This window comes from Rousettus aegyptiacus, unplaced genomic scaffold, assembly GCF_014176215.1.
Source record: "Rousettus aegyptiacus isolate mRouAeg1 unplaced genomic scaffold, mRouAeg1.p scaffold_m13_p_15, whole genome shotgun sequence".
In the NCBI taxonomy this organism is placed as follows: Eukaryota; Metazoa; Chordata; class Mammalia; order Chiroptera; family Pteropodidae; genus Rousettus; species Rousettus aegyptiacus.
This window is the reverse complement of record NW_023416290.1, coordinates 33,312,914-33,334,637: the sequence shown is the minus strand read 5'-3', so window position 1 is coordinate 33,334,637 and position 21,724 is coordinate 33,312,914. Positions and strand designations below refer to the sequence as shown.

At 40.1% G+C, this 21,724-nt stretch overlaps 1 protein-coding gene across 8 annotated transcripts in view; it reads right to left on the bottom strand.

The window, feature by feature from the left end:
- Positions 1-21,724, bottom strand: part of VPS13B (vacuolar protein sorting 13 homolog B) — a 670,010-nt gene that overhangs the window by 25,821 nt on the left and 622,465 nt on the right. For all 8 annotated transcript variants that reach the window (XM_036233309.1, XM_036233311.1, XM_036233312.1 and 5 more), the window contains 5 exons: positions 20,826-20,972; positions 18,564-18,847; positions 13,267-13,394; positions 12,842-13,041; positions 876-994 (listed from right to left, as the gene is read on the bottom strand). In XM_036233309.1, coding sequence (XP_036089202.1) covers positions 876-994; positions 12,842-13,041; positions 13,267-13,394; positions 18,564-18,847; positions 20,826-20,972 — 878 coding nt within the window. The remainder of the gene's footprint in view (positions 1-875; positions 995-12,841; positions 13,042-13,266; positions 13,395-18,563; positions 18,848-20,825; positions 20,973-21,724) is intronic.

Below are 21,724 nucleotides of genomic sequence, written 5' to 3'. Positions count from 1 at the left end.
TGTGGATATATTATCTATGGCACACTTATGTATCATCCATTCCCCTAGTGCTGGGCATTTGTACTCTAAATATTTTACCATTACAATTGGCAACAGGATAAATATCTCTCCGCATATATCTTTGCCTCTATCTGTAATTATTGCTTTAATTCTTAAACTCTTAAAATTGGAATTTCCAAGCCAAAGGGATTTTAAAGCTCTTTATACATATTCCAGAAAATGGTTAACAATTCCCTCTTTCACGAGCACTGTATATGATGAAATTCAATTGTTAATTTGATAAGTAGTATCTTGTTTAATTATGCATTTCTTTGTTTACTTGTATTTCCTCATTCTCAAGTTTTCTGTTCATGTATTTTGTTATTTTATTTTTGGAAGGCGAGGCTATCTTCATATTATTCCTACTGAATTATATGAGTTCTTTTAAATTAAAGATGTTAACTCTTTGATTCATGTTTCTAAAATCTGGTATTAACATTCAGTTTGAATGGGTGCGTTGTGGTTCTAAGAGGTGAATATATTTTTGATATAGCTTTAAGTCTAATTACTAATTACTAGGTTGTCATGTGGATACCGAAGTATTAATTTGCATTTTATGCTAATGTAATTATAATATATATTTTTAGATGCAGGCCTTAGTTTGTAAATCATTTTGTTAAACTTATCACAGAATAACCTGAAAGGGTATCCAGGTAAGACGATAGATTGCTACCTATTTTAGGTATGATTTAATGCTAATAACCATATCCTGATGGATTACACAATAATTAACCAAAAGCTTTAATGTAGATATAGAGATGACAAAGAATGGAAAATAATAGGTTTACAACTTCATGATGGAAAGCTTACTATACTACTGGGATAATAAAATTTACCTGTTGGTATTGGATAGAATAGGTCCTGCTTTTCCTTCTGGGGCCACAGTAATGAAGACTGTTCCACACTGATGGACGATGTCCACATACACATAGCCAAAGCCGGTCAGGAACACAACCTGCAAAAAGAATATTCAAAATCTGATTTAAAAGATATAAGAAACACTACTGAAATGGCTGACTTTAAATGTCTCGTGTTCTGATTCAATACCACAAACACTTCCTGGTTATATTTCTTTATATCCATAAAGGCTGTTCAGCTGAATTGAAATTAAGAAAAAAAAAAAGAAAGATCAAATCCAGATTTTTCAATCCAGCTGTAAGGTTCATAGAAAAAAAATGATGGATGATGAGGCATGAGTATCTTCATTCTCTACTTCTTTGCAACTGGCAAATAACTGTAAGGGCTGGAGCCCAGCCATGGGTCAGCTTTATGTGCGCATATGAATCTCTGTGGAAAAGAAAACAACTCTTTAAAACTCAGGACTTGAAATGCAATGTGCAAAAAACTTTCAGGCTCTTGAGTGTTGACTTACTACTACAAGGATGCTCTTCTGCGCAGGGATGAAAACACCCACCCCCAAACCTACCAACAAGGCATGTCAACATTCTCCCAAGGCCCTTATAAATACCTGTAACTAGAACGTCAGATAACTCCATTTGCTTGAAGTCTAAACTAATTTTCCTACTGTGAGAAAGTGGACTAACACTTAAAAAAAAAAGTTCTATCTCAGAAGCCAGGTGCCAGGCCAGCAGAACAGATGTCCTTTCAGCCATAAATATTGAAGTTGCCTAAATGGATAAATATTTGAAAACAGAGCAGAACTATTTGAAAAACAACTCCAAGAACATCATGTTCACAGCCAGCATTACCTGAGGCTAGGGGCAAGAACCTCCTTATGTTTGGGAATGATTCTGATGATTTGCAAAATCAGTTCAGTCCAAGTCTGGGCCTTTATTATTGTTAGGACAGCAAATAAGAAAGATGGAAAATTCCTAGATGAAGGCACAAAGCTAGGTGCCTGACATGTAATGAATGTATTCTAATTTAGACCAAAAGAAGAGTTACCAGAAGACAGTGCACACAGAACCACAGGAGAGAGTCACAGACTCAAATCTGGAAGCGACTTCAAGGTTACTGGGCTTTTTGCTTGTATAATGGCTCCTCCTTCAGAAACCCCAACCATTTCCAGCACCCTAGGCCCCTAGATGTCATCTCTGCCTCCTCTCTCTTCTCATCCCCAGCAGCCCAGAAGTCATCGGAGCCTCCGGGTTGTGCCTTCTTTTTCATTCTACAGTTACTGTTCCAGCTCAAGTCTTTGTCTGCCACTCAGCCCTCTCCGTGCCTCTACATCTGTATTCCCATAGTACGTTGACCATTTTTCTATTGAATCACAAGTGGTATTGTTTGTATTACAGTCACTAGTTTTTGTACCTGTCTCAATCACTAGATTGTCAACTTCTTGAGGGCAGGAGTAGAGTCAACCTGTATTCTCTATGAACATGTTTCCCAAATGGATTACTTTGTAAAAATATGTTTGAAAATACTGTATCCTGGATTTGCCCTATTTGTTCCAAGGTAAGAACTGAACTTGACTATGATAAAATTTGGAATGTAGCTAAATTAAAAAATGACTCAGCTCACGAATCTCAAACTAACAGGTATTCTTTGATAAATACATTTATAAAAGCCATTATTTTACATGATATGAAAGTAAATCAACTGCTTTTTTAGGCTTATAGGTATGGGATTATTCATTTGGTACAAACCCTTTTAAGGCCCTATTCTCCCACCTATACTTCCTTTTCTCAGTGACCATCCAAAACATCAGTGCACAACCCAGGGTTTTCGCAGAGACTGTTAAAAACTAGAATTACTACCCCTTAAAGGAGGGAAGGAGGGGATCAGAAGAAGGAAAAATTTATTGTTCTGCTCATTCTCAAAGTAATCATCAGGAATTATGAAATGGGGGTACTTGTACTTTCTAAGATAGTAAAAACAAGGCAAGTTGATGGTTTCTGTTAACTACACAAAGGATTTTGAAAGCAAGCAAATGAACCTAAACACTTAAGGTCCTTCTTTCTCTTCTGGAGAGAAAGTTTTGCTGAGTGTCCCGTTCACTCGCCATTAGTATAGAAGAAACACAGACCCTAATTCTTGGGAGCCTATCCTCGTCTCTTTTCATATGTAGAGAAACGAGTCCCAGTGCCAAGCTTTTAGAAACAGTGGCAGCTCTAGAGATTAGGGAGTTAGGTGACTCAGTGTCAGAGAAATTAGGCACCTATAGACAGATTCCTCAGGAGGTTAAAATAAATCCTTGTTTTGGTCTGATGGTTTAATCATTCAGTCATTTGATTAATTATTTAAAACTTAAAGAGTACTTACAATGAGTCAGTTACTCTATTAGACACCAAGAGAGAAGATATAACCACATTCAACTTGCTTGCAGCTCAGCTTGGTAAAAAAACCAAGTCCACACTAAGGGGATAATAAATAACTAACAGTTCCAGAGCAGAGATGTATATAGTGCTTCTCCCGCTCAGTGTATTAACCATCATGGTTTCTGTATAAGCTTATGAGGACGATGGTTTCGTGTCCATTTTTTTTCAGTACTTATAACCAGTGCCTGGTACTCAATAAAGACCTGAATGAACATCATCTCGATGTGACCCCCGTGGTAGAGACTTCTAGTGTCCACCCACGTCTAGCTGTCTTCTCCTTCCGGGCACAGGAGCAGGATTTTCTATCAACCTGCGTCCTGCAGTGAATTTGTAAAACAGATCCCCCAAATGACAAACACTGGGCACATGGCATGAGCAAGAAGTAAATTCTAGGATTATGACAGGCAGCATAACCTAGCCTGTCTTCACTAATAGACAGATATTGGTGAAAGAAGCAAGGTTCTAGCAAAACCTCAAAATCTGAGTCCTTGGCTTAAAGTAGAAATTGATTTGGAAGGCTACAATACCAGAGATTCATGTTCTAAAGTGGCAAAACATTTCGTAATATAGCTGCCTGATAACACTTAGGAGGTTGATCATCAACCTAACAAATTCGCAGCTCTAGAAGATGAGGTTTGAAAACAAAACATTAGTAGTATGTTTTGGTTAATGTTGGTTGTGTCTGACAATGTATTATTATTATTTTTATTATTTTCATGGAGAAGTGATTTATTTAAGGAAGTGACCCCAGAGGAACCAGGAAAGACATGGTGGGGGGCCGGGGGGAGGGAGGCACATGAAGAGGAAGGAGGAGCTAGATGAGGGTGGGGTTTCCAGTGAAGATTTTGCAGGATGCTCTGGAGGGTAACACTTCCGCATCTGCACCACATCTGAACACGGGAGGTAGGCTGCTGTATTCCCGCATGTGTCAGCCATTGGCTATGGCCTCCTGTGGGAGGTAGAGAACTTCCACGCACCTCTAGGTCTCGTCCCTGGAGACATGGCTCTAGCATCCAGTGGTAATTCTTTAAATGTTGCAGGTGTAAGACATTACAGCAAAGCAGACAGAAGGTGGGGGATGAGCATGCAGGTGAGGCACCAGCAGTGTCCACTACACCCATCAGTGTGAGGTTGTAGACGGGATATAAGAGCGTGGTCCTCAGACCAGCAGCATCTGGTGCACTGGGACTCCACCACTGAGGGGCTCTTTAGAAATGTGCAATCTCAGGCTTTACTAAAGACCTAGTTCCATCAGAATCTGAACACTAAGAGTTACAGGAGATTTGTATGCACATTGATTTCTAAAATACCTGGCTCCAGAGTGTTAGAAAAGATCAGAGATACAATGTGGTAGATTTGCAAATTTCTCACTCTGAAGGTTCCCTGGCCTCACAGCTGAAACCAGGGGTTAAGAGAATCATTCTCAGCCGAAAGCAGGCAGCGCATGGCCCCACTCAGGGCATGTCAGGCTTGCAGGTCCCAAATTCCCAGACTCTGCAGTCTTCTATTTACTGCACCTGGAACCAACGTTATTGAGGTGGTAATGTATCATAAAGAACTCAGGAAAGAATTTGCCAGTTTGTAATAAAAATGAAAGAGAAGAGAGATTCTAGAAATTCAGGGCCTTGCAAACTTAGAAATGTTTTTAAACTCCAAAGAGCAAGAGAATTTGTCTCTGAACATGAAGATGGATGAATATTTAGCTTTAGGACTATGTATAGGCATATATTCACTATTAAAATTTCTTAACTGGTAAAGTGCTCAGAAAAACATTTAGAGTATAAATTTACCAGAGAAGCTCTCTTAAATCCAGAGAGGTAAGGAAGCAAGATAATATAGAGATATGTTTTTAAAAGTACCAACGATGTGGTTACTGGCACATGGAATTCTCTGGGATTAAACAGATGAGTTCTTGAGAAATTAGTACTGCCCAATCATGAGCCTAGATTAAAAGAGACTGTGAAGCTCAACACAAACTTCACTTCTGGCCAAGGAAGATCTCTGAGGGTGGATATGAGGACTTGAAGGATAACATGAAGTAAGCTCTTCCAAGAGCAAGGCAAGGGATCAAAGACTATTTCTGTTTCCAGGGCGCAGAACCCACAGTGCACGCCTAGAAAATTTTCATAATTATTATGGACGAGTCTATGGCCATGCCACCCTCAACAAGCCCAATCCTGTCTGATCTCAGAAGCTAAGCAGGGTTGGGCCTGGTTAGTACTTTGATGGGAGACCATCTAGGAAGATGAGGTGGTGTAGGTGTAAAAAATAACAAATAAGAGATTGTAAGATGACAAGGTCCTTGTAATCTGTGAGGTCGACCAAGGGTTGCCTCGCCTAAAAAATAAAAAATAATAATAATAAAAAAGAATTGTTATGGACAAGAGGCTGCTGTATGTCTCTCATTCTTCCTCTTTCCAATTTTGAGGGACAACTGCTATTCTCCTGTCCTGTAAAATGGTGGGGAAAAGGGGTACGGTTGAGTTCACAGGTCTCCAGAAAGAAAGGAGTCACATTTGGACTAAGAGAGCATCACTCAGAAGTCTTGGATTTCCAGTGGGATGTGGTGACCGGTTAGAATCCTGGGGAAGAGATCTGTTTGTTCTGTGTGTGGGGAAAAAAATGAATTACTAAATGATTGATGGCTAAGGGGAATTTTTTTTTTTTTTTGGTTTGTTATTGCCGAATGAGCAGGCCAGTCCGGATCAGTGCTGTCATTTAGTTATTTTTTACTTTCTTCACATCACACTGATAGTGTGGGGGAGTGTATGGAAGGCAACATATAATAAGAGAGGTGCTGCTTTAAGCACAAAACATTTGGGAGATACTCTAGGTTTTGCTATTTGTATCTGTGTTAAAGCTCTCTGATGACTACAGCTTTCTCTTACATATGTGCCTATAATACAATTTGGAGTCTAGGTCCTGTCTTCCAACTAGAATATTGTCTTTTACAATGACAAATAAGAAACACTTTAATACAACTTGTGCTTTTCTACATATTGTTACGTTTAATAAAATGATTACTTATTAACATAGCTAATAAACAATATTTTTAAAAAACTACACTAGTTCAATTTTATGAGTAAATAAATTACAAGGTGACACATAGGAAATAACTAAAAATATTCTTCAAAGTCTATCTCTTCCTTTCTCTTCCCCTATCCCTTATAGGCTTGATGTGACAATCCAGGGATAATCAGAGGTAGATATAAAGCATCTCAGCAATGCAGCTTTATCAAACTAGGTCTTTCAGGTGGAGATGTCTGGGGGGTAGTTGGAAATACAGATTTGGAGCTGGGAGGAATGTGAGGGCCAGAGACAGTTATGTGAGAGTGACTGGGTGACAGTAGATAAAGCTATGGAATGAATTAGATCGCTCCGAGTAGAAAAGGAGTGAGGTGAATTTCTAAGCTGATCAAGGAAGAAAAGGCTAGATAAGGATGGAAATAGTAGATATTCTAGGTATAATTCTTCCCTCTGTATAATTACTAAAAATATCTTAGGGTTAGTCCTACTCCCAAGTAGCTCTGGAAGCAGCTGTGACTCAACCAGAAGAAACTGTAAACAAACAGAAGACTGCAGACCAGGACACTTGGCAGGTATTCAGAAGTGGGTACCGACTTCTTGATATCTACTGTGGCCCTGATATGGGGTGTGGGGAAGGTGAGTGAAGTAAACAAGAGGCTGTAATATCTACACTACACATTTTATGAACCAGATACTCGCTATGATTGACATTCTTTTCTATGTAAAAATTCCTGGATGGAGACTAAAGATAACTCTGAAAGCAACCACACGCTCTTGAAGCACTAGTGCTCAGAGTTACCTCTGTCTGATCTGCACCAAATGCACTGATTCCACACTTAAGTCCTAGTTCTCACGGCACTTACCAAAGTGTCTCACAATATTCTTGTGAGATAAGATATATCTTTTACAGTACAGTTTAAAACATGCTTTTAGATGCATTTTCTTATTGAAGAAATGTGGGCTAGATTACACGAGTTTGGGGTATTAGTGGCTGTCTGAACCCACACATCAGGGAAGTGTTTGGTGATGGACTCGCTGCAGCGTGTAGACCTTGGGCATGTCTTATTCCACATACTTGTTAATGACTTGGACAAACATGTAGAATGCATGGTCACCACATCTATAGATGACATAAAGCTACTAGGGATACTTAATCTGCTAGATGACAGCATTGCACATTTTTTTCTTAAAGTGATTTCAACAAGCTGGACTAGGCCAATAGAAACATGGTTTAATTTATTGGGGATAAATATAAAGTCTTGCCATTGGGTTCAAAAAGTCAGCTGTAGAGCAAGTCATATGATAAGGACTTGGGGGATGTGGTTGACCACAAGTTCAACAATAATAAATAGTCTGAACTCGTTAATAAAAAGCTAACTCAATCTTCTACTTTATTAATGGAAGCACAGGGAGGTAATAGCTAGTTAGACCACATTTGGAATACTATGTGTAATACCAGCTGCCAGATTTTTAAAAGGGAACATAACACACTAGTGTGTTCAGACAGGGGTAACTGTGGTGATAGGTCTGGAAATCGCATTTGCTGAAGGAATGATTCAAAGAACCAGAAATGTTTGGCCTGGATAAGGGAACATTTAGGGAAGATGTTGAAGCTGTTTTCAAATAACTATACTGTTCTGTTAAAGGGGAAGTAAGTAATCTGCGACGCCCCAAAGGGCAAAACAGGGATGAATGAATGGATGCTGCAGATGGATAGTTTTTAGCTTGATAAAGGCAGAAACTTTCTTATGGTCACTGTTGGAGTAAGCCATGACTACGACACTGGGAGTTTTCTGAGGTGTGAGGTCATGGGAGGGATTCTTGCACTAAATAAAAGGGGGAATTAGAAAGCCTCTTCTAACTTGTGCTTCCATGAGCTTTCAGGTAGCAATATCTGTAGCCAGGGAAGGACTCCAGAGGACAGAACTTGATCTTGGTGTGGGAAAGACAAGACAGGTCCACATGTGAGCAGATCCAGGCTCCAGCCTGACCCTGCTTAGTTATAAACCACCTGGCTGATTACTCTTTACGCCTGAACCCTCTCATCAAAAAAACAAAAACAAAAACAAAAACAAAACCCAAAAAACATAAAAATTATTATTTTGTCTGAGAACTTTTGTAGTGATCAAAGGCTCTATCTTTGGACTTTGTACACGTGACTGCATTAATTTAGTTACTCAGGTCCTTGAAGGCAGGAATTATGTTTTATTCTGGGCAAAGGGTTTGGCCTTTGGTAGGTCCTCAATAAAAGTGGGTGGAATAAATGAACAAAAGAATGGAGACTGTGGATATGAAAGCACTCTGTAAACGGTACAGAGCTACAGGAACACGAAGGCCTGTCATTTCCCCCTCCCCCACACCCACAAGTCGAGAAAACATCAAGGACACTGACCCCACTACACATTTCTGCTAACGGTCCAAGAGCATGAGAATTTACTGGATCTTTGCAGAAGTCACAATGATCCCCACAATTATTTTAATCTGCTTTTAGGGGTTCAAACCGTTCATTTTTCTTTGCTTTTTTAATGGCTCAGAAATTGCTTTTCATAAACAATTCAATGATTTCCCATGGCTCTTAGGATAAAAGCCAAAATCTTGACTGGAGATTCAGGATCCTGCCAGGTTTGGCCTGAATGACTCACTAGCCCCCCCACCCTCCCCGCTTCCTGAATCTTGCACTGCGGCCACACTGGCACTTAGGTCCCTGAAAGGATCACTCTCCCTCCCTGAGCACCAAGCTTCAAACATTGCTCCTCTGCCAAGGAACAACTCCCACTCTCTTGTCTACTGAATGCCTGTGCTTCCTTGAAGGCACAGCCGCAGGCCTCTGACTCGGCCACACGCTCCTTGGCCTCTCACACTAGTCTGCCGTGCACTGTGACACCACCGCTGTCCCTTTCCTTCACACCCCTCACCACAGTTCATAATTACCTAACACCTTGGTGATTCTTGCATATTATCTATCTACTCCCCAGGTGAGCTCCTTGAGGCTGTATTCCATTTTTGTTTGCTATATTTTATGTCGTCCCAGCACTAAGTTATAAGGTCTGGCACATATTAAAAATCAGTATTTTTTACTAAACGACTAAAGCATGCTTCACAATATTTATATTAGTTAAATAGTAACTACTATGTTTCTTCGTACATTTTTTGTTTTGAATTTTTCCAAAGAATGTTGCCTAAGGTTTCTGACTATCAGAAATTGAAATTCCACACACTATGACAGGATTCTAAACTGTTCCCGATAGGATCAAAATTATGACAAAATTATCAGTATAAGCTATTCTTTAAGCTTTTACTTATTTATTGAGAATCTAGGGACTTTTTCCCCCTGAAGTCAGCCTAGCGCACACTGTCACATTGTGGCTAAGAGCACCAGTTGCCACTTCCAGGACTCTGGCTGAGATGTCTTCTAGTCAGCTGTGTGAGCCAGGGACCCAACCCCAGAAAACCCACACCAACTTCACAATCAGAATTTTGTGGCCTACATGCTTTCAGGTCTTCTTGATACCTCTGGATCCACATAATACTTCTTTGTGCAATGACAAAGTTATTTTCTACATATTCTCTTCCATGTTCCATTTCAAAATTATACAACGTGACACTGTCCTGTTTACAAAACCAAGGCATATCTATGACTGACAAAAGTTAAAGGAGTTTTCTTCCTAGTGGCATAATGGGGACTTCATGGTGTTTTAATTCTGCTTTTTCTAAGCTAGCTTTGAAATTCATATTACATGACTTGGAACCAGGGCTGAGGAAAGGCTCCTAGAAGACAGAGTCACTCCTCCAGAAGAGCTGCTCCTTTTCATCAGAGGACACAGCTCCCTTCACTCCCCAGTGATTTATGTGCCCTGCTCTATCACTGAAGAGATGTCGGTGAGGGTCTAAAACAAATCTTCCTGTAGAAGGAAACCGCGGTCCGCAGGACATATGGCACACAGCTCCCTGAAGATTAATGGGAACATGACACTTTGCTGGGTCCGCAGACCAGGGATGATATGGGTGTTAGAAAGAGGACTTCCTCTTTGCTTTGAAGTATCCCTGACTACAAAGGTTTGAGGAAATTAAGAGTGAATGGGTATCCCCAAAATAAGGTTTGGCAGACAGAATGCCTATTGTAAAGAAGTCCCTAGACATATATAAGCAAGGTTTCAAAAATCTTCAAACGGATGCGCGGGAGTTCAGGGACCCCTGAGTACCTTTCTGTATTTATTCTGTAAACTAATGAGACCAGGAATGTCTCCCTGAGGCTGCACAGATTCAGCAAATTTTCATTGTTCATCAAAATATACCTCTGGGTATTTTTGCACCACTGCAAATGCAGGTCTCCAGTTGAGTGTGGCCCCCGGGCTGCTCGGCCATTCTTGCACCTGTCCGTGGCCCGTCCTTCAGCTGTTTCCACAGCTACTTCTCTCTCAAGGCCCCCATTCCTTTTTCTCTCTCTTACAGATGACTCATTGCACACCTCACAGTAAACTTAAGGCCATTTGATCATCTGGCCTCATCCCTCCAAATACCTCTACCTACATTTTCCCCATCATGACCTCTTTTCCACTGTCAGATAAGAGGACATGGCCCTTCTGCTCACGTACAGTCACACTCCCTGGGCCTTGGGCTTGTCTCCGTGGGCAACTCCTTGCTCATGTTTTCCACTTCTCCCGGATTGCTTCCTTTCCCACAGCATATAAAGAGCTGCTTCCCCACTGATCTCATTTGCTTCACGGCTACACTCCCTGAAAGAAAAATTTTCACTTGTTCCTCCGGATCCTCATTTCCATTCACTCTGAACTAGTAATTTAGCTGCTATCTTGCTTCCCTCTTTCCACTGTCTTATATCCTGTAAACTTTGTCTTTAGGGGTTCGTGTTTCTCGCCTGCCCAGGTTCTCCTCTGCTACTCTGCTTCTTCCATCCCAGTCTCTTTGGTTGTACTATACTTGCATGTTGGTGTTTCCCAAGGTTAGGCTCTCTTTTTCTCCTTTATACCATCTTTCATAGTAACTTCATCTATTCATTCATCATTTATTCATTTGATATTTATTAAGTTCCTACTGTGCTGACAGGTACTTTGCTGTAGGCTGAGGATGAATAAAGGAGGTACCTGACTATGCAAGACATTGTTTAAAACAATACCTGTCAAAGTTGTTCTATGAGCATGTCCTGAGGTTGGGGAGAAGATGTCACAGGTGTGAAGAGATCTTGAGACTTTCTTGAAGGATGAAAAAGAATGTGCCAACAGGACTGGGGAAGAAGGGAAGAATCCCGGGTAGAGATGTAGCATTCGGAGCAGAGTGGTTCAGAGCACATGCTTTGGAGTCAGGCAGGTCTGGATAAAACCCCAGGCCCTTCTCTTACAGTCTGTGGGAATCAGGCCATGTCACTTCTGCAGGTCTGTTTGCATTTCTATAATGATAGTCCTATCTTGTGTGGCTATTGTAAAGGTTAGATGAGAATGACTGTGAAGAAGTTAGCACAATGCCTGGCATGCAGTTAGCGATTATTAAATGATAATCATTATTATTACTGTAAGTACATTTATAACTTTAATATGTGTTTTGTAACCATTGTAATATGACACACTTCACAAGCTTATTGTGAAGATCAAATGAATTAGAAAGAACATTAAAAAAGTACGACATGCCATTTGGTCATAAAATGGAATAAAGTTCTGACACGTTATAACATGAATGAACCTCGAAAATATGCTGAGTGAAACAAGCCAGACATAAAAGGACAAATATTGTTTGATTCCACTTTTATGAGGTGCCTAGAACAGGGAAATTCAGAGACAAAGTACAACAGAGGCCACCAGGGGTTGAGTTGAGGGAGGATGGGGAGTTACTGCTTGACGGGTAGAGAGTTTTGGTTTGAGATGATAAAGGTAGTGATGGCTGTAAGATACGGTGAATGCATTTAATGCCACTGAATGATATATTAAAAATGGCAAATTTTCAGTATAGCAGAAATGAAATGTTCATATGCTATTTTCAACAAAATAACATTACCAACATCCAGAGTAAAAGAGAGACGAATTAGGGCATTTTATCTGTTTAAGTTTTAAAAATTCTACTTCTATTTGCAGAGTTTCATGTACCACTAGGACAAATATGTATATTTTAAAATTAGTAAACTTTCAAAAGAGAATTAATCTAGGGTTGGCATTACAATTGCCCTAAATCTGGCCAGCTGGACTACCTTCCATGTTGAGAAATCCAACAATTTTGTTTTGTTTTTGATCTTGTATTGGACCCAAGGTGGGCTTGCTTTACCAAGTGCTCCTCTCTGGTAAACAGTGGTATGATATACTTTGTAGGCACATACCTGTATTTGAGAATTTATAACATAATGAGGATGTCAAAAATAGATGCATGTACACCACACACAGAGATAAGTTGTTCAGCATTTAGAAACCTGTGCTTGAAGTAGACAACCATCGAAAGCCTAGAAAAGAAAATGTTCCATTGGGCCTTGGCAGGGACATGTGTAGCTCACTGACCTGTGTTCCCTGATTGTTTATGTCGATGGCATCACTCCATTCAGCTGTCATTTCACCCAGCAACTCTACTCTTAAAAGGAGACTAGGAAGTAAGTCTTTGGTCTTGCAGTCTGGATAACTGGAAATCTGATGATATAGTTCATGATGAATTGAGCACTCCGAAGGAACTTTTCTGCAATAAACCTCAAACTTTGGAATATCTAAAAAAAAAAAAAAAAAAAAAAAAAAAGGCATATGTAGACTTACGCTTTGAAGACAAAGATTAAGGGATAATCTTAAACATAGTGTGGTCAGAAAAACTCAAAGAGGGATTAATAATATTTTTATTTAAACATTCTTCAAGGGATCACAGGTAACTACTAAGTCAAAAACCTCCAGAAAAAAATATGTTTGGTATTATTTAAATTCAATGCTATAAAATATACCTTTAATATTTTCCTTTATAAGTACTGTTACTGGACATCTGTTGTGGAAAATTATTCGAGGACTGGGGTCTTCTGAGAGGGTTAAATAGGTCACTCCAAAGTGTTCTTGATATGTCAGTGCAATAGCCCTAAAACAAAATCAAATCAAACGACAGAAATGGTTTAGAAAGAAATGAATGCTTTCTTTCCTGGTACATTTTTATTTAAATCTGCAATATTCAGAATTCTATAACTCTTTCTCTTTTATAAATGAAAAGAAATGTTTTCCAGAGAAAGGAGGCCATCCTCTCATCTATTAACTGCCATATACTATTACGGGTTTACTGATTCTCCCCCCGCCCCCACCCCCCCCGGCCCCCGCCGCAAACAGTAACATATATTTACACAAAATATTTTTTAAAATGTGAAAAATTATTTAAAAGGAAAAAAGCCATTACTCTCATCACTCAGAGTGAATTACAGGTAACCTTATGCTAACCTTTCCTCCTGCTCTTTTACTCTCAGTGCGTACATGCCTTAAACTCTCCAGACAGGGTGCCTTCTTCCTCAGAAGTCCTTGGTAAATGTGGCAAAGGAGAAGCTGATGTACTGTTAGGACTAATAGAGAATTTGAGTGCTGGCTCGCTGGCTCTTTCTCTCTCTCCCCTTGTTTTTTTGTAAAGGTAAGTAGGCTAATACTGTTTGTCATTAATTTGCACAATCACCATACTTGACAGGATCTCCATTTTGACTACTGAGAGCAAAGCTGTGGTTTTTGGCATCAGAAGAGCTAGCTGCTGTGTGGGCACAGGCAGCCTTCTATAATGGAGTGAGAGAAAGCTTCCAATTTAGACTATAGACTTCCAAACAATCTTTTATATCAAAGCAGGAAAACACATTTCCTCTAAAGTTTAAATTACAGATTGCTGAGATTAATCAAAGAAATCAGACATTTGCCAAATGTGGTCTTCAATTTTATGCTGATTTTTATAAGGGGTCAATAATATGCTAGAGAATGTCCCATTTGCCATTTACCCTGTTTACCAGAGTGAGTCCTTCCTGCAGATTGCATTTATCTGAAATGCCAAAGTGAATTGTCCACTAACATTTGAGGAAGTCACATCTATAACACCAGCAAAGTGCACTGTGGGATTGAGAGGAGGAGAGAGGAGAAAATGGAGCAGCAGCAAGTGAATTCACTCTCAGAGTACAGTCCTTTGATTGACACCAAAGATCCGTTCCCAGACTCATTTTGAAAGAGCTGGGCAAGCCAACCTCAGAGAAGGTTCTCTGTGATAGCCAAGAAAGCTGGGGGCCAGAACAAACATATGGGTACTTTTAACCTAATATGTAGCTTAATATTTAAGGATAAGATTGTTATTTTAATAAAATCATGGCTTATAATTCTTAGAATTTTAAATCATTTCCAAATAAAAATTTACAATTTTGTCTTTCAGTTTTAAAAATAAGTTTTGCTAATCTATGGTGGAAAAATACAACCATGGATGCTAGGAAAGAGAAGCCAGAGAACTGTCTGAAGTGATGGTAATAGTCTATGTCTTACAGGTACATGTGTTTTCCAAAACTTACGGAATACACACTTTAGATTTATACATTTCATTGTGCATAAATTTTCCTCAAAAGAAAAAAATTTGTGAACGTATATGAACTCCAGCTAATAATATGAAGTATTTAGGAGGCAGTGCATTGGTATCTTAAATTTACTCTGAGATGCATAAAAGAAAGAAAGATGGATGGGATGGATGGAGAGAGAGATGGATGGATCGAGAGATGGATGGATGGGTGGGCAGGTGGACGGGCGGACAGACAGACAGATGTGATCTCTAACTGGGAGATATTTGGGAATTCACTGTAAAAAAAATTTCCCCCCAGTTTTATTGAAATATAATAGACAGTTGCTCATATTTACATTGTACAATTCAGTAAGTTTTTTCAATTATATTGGCATATAATAATCTATTAGTTTCAGTTGTACAGCCTTGTGATTAGAGCTCAAGTGATGACCCCACTAAATCTAGTACTAAATCTTCCCCCTTACATATTACAACACTGTTGACTATTTTCCTTATGCTACACTCTACATCTCCATGTCTATTTTGTCCCTATCCATTTGTTTCTTGATCCCTTTGCCCTTTTACACCACTCTGCAAATTCTTCCTATCTAGTGGCTCTCAAAATACTTTGTTATCTATGAGTTTGTTTCTGTTTTTGCTGTTATTGTTGTTTATTTTGTTCTTTAGATTCCACATGTACCTGGAATCATGTGGTATTTGTCTTTTTCTATCTGACTTCATTCAGTGCAATATCCTCTAGGTCCAACAAGGCAATATCTTTTTCCATCCCCTTCCTTCTAGTTTGTGTGTGTCTTTTAATCTGAAGTGAGTCTCCTGCAGGCAGTTATGTAGGGATCTTGTTTTCTAATCCATTCAGCCACTCTATCTTTTGGTTAAAGCACTTAATTCTTTTCCATTTGAGGTACTAGTAAGCTTAGCGGTGATGAATTCCTTTAGCTTTTTTTTTTTTTTTTTTGGTCTTTATTTGTCCTTTGACTCTAAATAATAAGTATTGTTGGTTGTAGATCCTGGGTTTTTATTACTTTGAATATTTTGTGCCAAGCCCCTCTGTCCTGCAAAGTTTCTTTTCAGAAATCAGCTACCAGTCTTATGGGTGTTCCCTTGTAGGTAACTGCTTTTCTCTTACTGCTTTGAAGATTCTCTCTCTGTATTTAACCTTTGGCATTTTAATTATGATGTGTCTTGGTGTGGGCCTCTTTGGGTTCCTCTTTCTTGGGACTCTCTGAGCTTCCTGGGGTTGTATGTCTATTTCCTTCATCAGGTTAGAGAAGTTTTCCATCATTATTTCTTCAAATAGCTTTTCAATGTCTTGTTTTCCTTCAGGTACCCCTATAACATGGATATTTTTTTCATTTAATTGTGTCCCATAGGCTCCTTAAATTATTATTATATTCTTGGCTTCTTTTTTTCTTGCCATTCTGATTGAGTGTCCTTGGCTCCTCCATTCTCTGTATCGGTGATTCACTCTTCTTCTTTATCCACTCCATTGATTCCCTCTAATATATTCTTCATCTCAGGTAATGTATTCTTCATTTCTGACTGGTTCCCTTTTATAATTTCCTTTTCCATTTTTATGGTTTTTATCTTGTTGTTAAAGTTCTCACTGAGTTCATCTATACTTCCCCTAAGTTCATTGAGCATCTTTATAACCAGTGTTTTCGAACTCCGCATCTGTGAGATCGCTTGACTCCATTATTCCTGGATCTCTGTTCTTTTCTCTCATATGGTTTCTGCTTCTTTGTCTTCCCATTTTGGCTGCCTTTCTGTATCTATGTCTATGTACCAAGCAAAGCTCCTGAGTCTCCCGGTCTTATTAGTATGAATAGGTGTCCAGTGAAGTAGGTGTCCAGTGGCACAGTCCTGAGAGGGGTTCAGCTGCAGGCCAAGTTTAGCCCCAGCCTGTGCCCTCCAGGGCCACTAATTCAGATTCAGCAAGCAATCCACCAATGTGTGCTTATAGTTGCCTCAAAAAGCCATGCCAGAAACCAAGATCAGCTGCCACCAGTGTGAGCCTTAAAGCTGCTCAGCAAATTGCACAGTACTCACTAAGGATACACCTGGATGAGGCTTGGGTGGGGCAGCAAGTTGGGGGAGGAGGAGTTTCAGGGAATCTTCTGGGTAGAGGGACCCCTGATATCCAGTTCGATGATGTCTCAGCTATGGTGGCGCTGTGTCTGCACACTGGGAGCGGGGAGGGCTCAAGACAGGAATAGTGGATACTGTTGGCGCTTCTGTCTGGGCAAGAGCATTGCCTCCGGTTCTCACTCTGACGATTCAGTGACCCCCTGTAAGTCCTTGGTGCAACCCAAGCAGCCGACTGGGCACTGGTGCTCAGAGCAAGTGAGTCAGCCACTGCGAAAGTCCGCTCGCCGACACGACTCCTTCAGAGGCATCTGCAGCTGCCGCAGCCTCTGTGCCACTGAGCTGCTGGGGACTGGGCGGCCTCACCTCTTCTCTCCCTCCTACCTTCTACAGTTACAGGGCGATTTCTTATTTCTCTTCCTAGTTGTAGGGCTTCAGTTCCTCTAGACCCCAGGTGACTCTGCTTGCTGTTTGCTCTGTGTTTCTGTCACAACTTTGATGTGGTTGCAAGAGCAGATGAACAAAACCACTATCATCTAGGTCATTTTGCCCCTAGATTTACACTGTAAAAATTTTTTCAACTTTCCTATATATTTGAAATTTTCAATAAAACATTGGGAAAAAATGTTTTATTTTCTAGATATAGGTTCACGTCATTTTAAAAAATGCTTCTCTAAACTAACTACACTTAACTTCTCCACCCAGAATATAAGAATAACTGACCACTCCTCTACAGTGTCAGGGATGAAAGGTGTTAAAAATCCAGGGGTGCTTGTGAACGCTGTGAGAGAAGAAGGGACGTGTGTAGGGAGCAGGGCCTTATTACTGTGAGTGACACAAGTTAGGAAGTTATTTTTTTAAATATTACTGCTAGAAATCTCTGTATATGTCACGAAGTTAGAATGGCTAAATTCTCAAATAACATCTATAAATTAATAATTTTAAGAGTGAGGTACCTCTCATAAGGTCATAATAAGTTTTCTTTTGTATTTTTTTTTTTTTTTTTACATATACCACAAATAAGTTATTTCTGACAAATACAGAAAGGACATATGGCATGCAAAACAACCACAAAATAAAAGTTCACTATGAACAAACCATTACATGCCGCTGGCTTGATTCTGTGGTTGTTATTTGCATAACTGGTCATTGGTAATTGGAGTAGCTTTCGTGCAAGAACAACCACAGAACAGAGTCTTCTGTGACTTGTGTTTATCTAAGTTATCTCTCTTAATGACTTCTTGAGAAAAAGTCTATTTTGAAGTAAAAGTAAAATATGGGAAAAGAAGGTTTTCCAACTTGACTCATATTTTAACCCTTATTTCTCGTCATTGACAGAGGCTAAGACATAAAAGAAAGCAATCTTTTCATTACGATGTATTGCTGTTATTCCATGGCACAAACACCATCATCTTGCCCTAGGATAAGCTGCATAAGCGAAAAATCTCATCGGCAGTACATGGGGGCAACCCATCCCTGATCATAACATTTGCTCAACTGCATACAATGTCTACAAGCCATAAAAAATAAAAGTAAAACCTAGTTTTACACCTGGCGAGTCCTGCAACTATTCTCCTCTCTTGGTCCCTTGATGAACAGCTATAATGACAAGGAAAGGACATCCACGTGTAGGTAAAATACCTGGTACAGAAGCCATTTTCCCTATAATTCCCAAAGGGCACTGCCACACTCTGTCTGGGAAACTCTTGTCGAACTATAGCTGGCAGGCTCCAGCACTGTGAGCTGTCGGCGCCTGCGGCAGGAGAAAAGGCCAGCGAGAGCTGTTTCTGAAGCAGAGATGCATCCAGTGCTGACTGACTGATGTCAGGCATTAAGTCCCAGCAAGGAAGGGAGCTGGATTTCACAGCAGGCTGCTCGTCACCTGGGCAAATGCTGAAAGTGGCACTGTCTGGAACATGAAAATACTGCAAAAAGAAAAGACAATGCAGAAGGAGCACATTTACTACAGTAATACAGAGAAATTAATCTTTTTAAAGCACAGCTTCTAAGAAACTACAACCATCTATTCTCAGGAGGTGGCCAAGTGGCAGGGGCATGGGAATATTAGAAATTCTGTTTTCATGAGAAATAAGTAATGAGACAATTACAAGTGGTAACAGTTGAACCTGCTTTTCTAGGCATAACAAAACATGATGAAGCTGCGTAATTTAACAGGTAATGTAAAGTTCTCAATGTCCTCCAGGTATTGCAAAAATGCAGATTCTATTAGAAATGGCAGGTGTTGGGGAGGGAGTCCTCTTGGACAGGTAAGGCTGAACTGAAAGAGGGTGGTACCATGGGGGGCGGTGGGGCTTGGGGAGAAGGGACCTGAATGAGATACAGAACAGTGAACTGGGAGCTCAGAAGACAATTTTTGTTGAAGGCACATCCTGAGGGAGGAGGAAGCTCTGATCCCATCCTTACTTGGAATTCCACAAGGTTTCTGGCTCATAAGAGAGTCTCAGAATTTTAAATTTAAAAAGGATCTTTAGAGAGAATTTATTTGAGCTTTCATTTTCACAGCTAAGAAAGTTGCTTTCCAGAGAGCGGATGACTTGTTCAAAGTCACAAAGCCAGTGAGTGGCAAAGCCCATCTAGAAGCCAGGCTTCCTGCTGCCGGTTTCGTATTTTCCCCGTTGCCTCATACAGTCTTCCTGAGAGGCCAGGGCTTTTCACGTCTGTAAGAAATTCCCACAGTTGCCTGAAGGAGAGTCAGGGTTGAAAAAGGGGACACTCCTCAGCTGTGGGGAAGAAGTGGGCCCTCCCCTTCTCTCCAGGAGACTGAGACAAATGAGGAGCTCCCTGTGATGCTGGTGTTGCCACTGCTGCTGCTGGCTACTGTCATTTCCTAAATGCCTAGATTTTGTAAAGCATCTCATTTAATCTTCACAAAAAACCTGCAAGGAACATGTAATTATGTGCATTTTCAGATGAGGAAAGCCCTGACTTGACATCTCAGGAAGCCCTAGGGTGAAGAGAAGCAGAATGATCAGGTCACATGCTGATTCTCTTGTCAAATCTTCACCTACAATGCAAACACTGGTGACCTTTATTTGGTACTTCCTGTCACCTATTTATCGATACTTCATTGAACCAAGGTAAAGTTCCATTATTCTGACATTCCTATAAATATTGCAATGTATTGTAAGCTTAGAGAATAAGACTTTCATCCTATTTTATTGTTCTGATGTAATTTTTAGGAGATGAAGACAAAGAAAAAGAACGAAAATACTTTCCTATATGATAGTTTCCATGGCATAAAGCAACAGCACACCACTTAGCACATTGTTTTTAAGTTGTTTTAAAGTATCTCCTTTTTCTCTAAATCTGTTCATTTTAATACTATAAAGAACGGAATCAAAAATCTTGGGATTTATTTTCCACATATTCTGCCTTTGAGATGTTAACATAAATGCTGGTACATTTTCACATTTACTCTCTCCTTCTGGACACAGAGCTCAGGGCTCCCAGGTCCATGGCTCAGTTGAGGCCCAGTCTTTTGTCCACATGGCAGCCTGCAGGACAGATGTTCTTTCCCCCAAGCCCCAGGAGCCAGTGGTCGGGACGGCTTCCCTAATGGCAAGGCTTCGGGTTAGTGTGTGTGCTTGAGGAGCTGCTGCAGCCTCTGGGCAGATGAGGGGGGCAGATGGGGTGCAGATGGGGGCAGGCAGCACTCAGCCCGCAGTGTCGGGATCTGCTGCTTTGCAGGGTTTCTGCTCATTAGTTAATTACCGTGGAAGTACTGACTGTGACATTCACGGTTTTAATTAAAACACCAACAAGTGAATTTCTCTTCACCTATACTGGTGTTAGCTTTTTATTTGTTCTAAATTTGAAAGTTGACCCTATTTATTGTACTTTATCAAAACTTCACACAAACCAGTCACGTTATGAATTGCTTACCTCCTTTCCAGATTGGGGTTTGGAGAGAGATAACTGTGGTTTATAAAATATTTGATATGGTGTATTATTGATTATTGTAGTCTTGTCTTCAATCTGAATAATTTGTATACCTTGCTGTACCATGGAGGAGATGCAGAACTGACATAACTGTGAAAACGATTGGGGAAAGTAATTTTTAAAATCTTATAAAGCATATGAAAATCTCTTGATTATTTGTAAAAGATCATCTTACCTATTGCTTTGCCCAGGAGAATATCACATTTACCTTTTGTTCCAGAGTACTTAACAGAGTCCCCTTTCAGTGTCAAAAATGTCCTGGCCCCTGAAAAGAGCCCCTATTTACAACAGGGTGCTTCAGCTAACCAGTTACGTTTGCTGCTACTGTATAGCAACAGATAGAGACTTGCTTTCAAGTTATTCAACCAATTCCTTCACAGATGCCACTCATCTTTTTCAATATAAAGAATTCAATTAAACATTTCTCCTCTTCCTCCTCATACACATCACAGCAGCTACCTCACTGAAGGCCTATTACAGACCAGGGGGAGTTCTGAGAACTTTGATGATGATGATGATGAAGAAAACATAAATGACTGACCCTCACATATTGCCTTCTTGTGGTCTACCCGTTTTAAGTATCTCATGTGTATTAACTCACAGCATCTGCACAACACCTAAGGACATAGCTGCTATTATCCCCATTTTACAGAAGAGGAAAAATAGGCACCAAGAGGCTAAGTAACTTGCCTAGGAACACAAATATAAAGAGGATCTAGTTGGGGCTGGAAACCATGCAGTGTGGTTCTGTGTGTCACCTCATTACCTGGCTGTGTTATACGAGGAAATGATGCTCAGGGAAGGTATTATTTGCCTAAAGATACTCATCTAGCAAGTGGTAA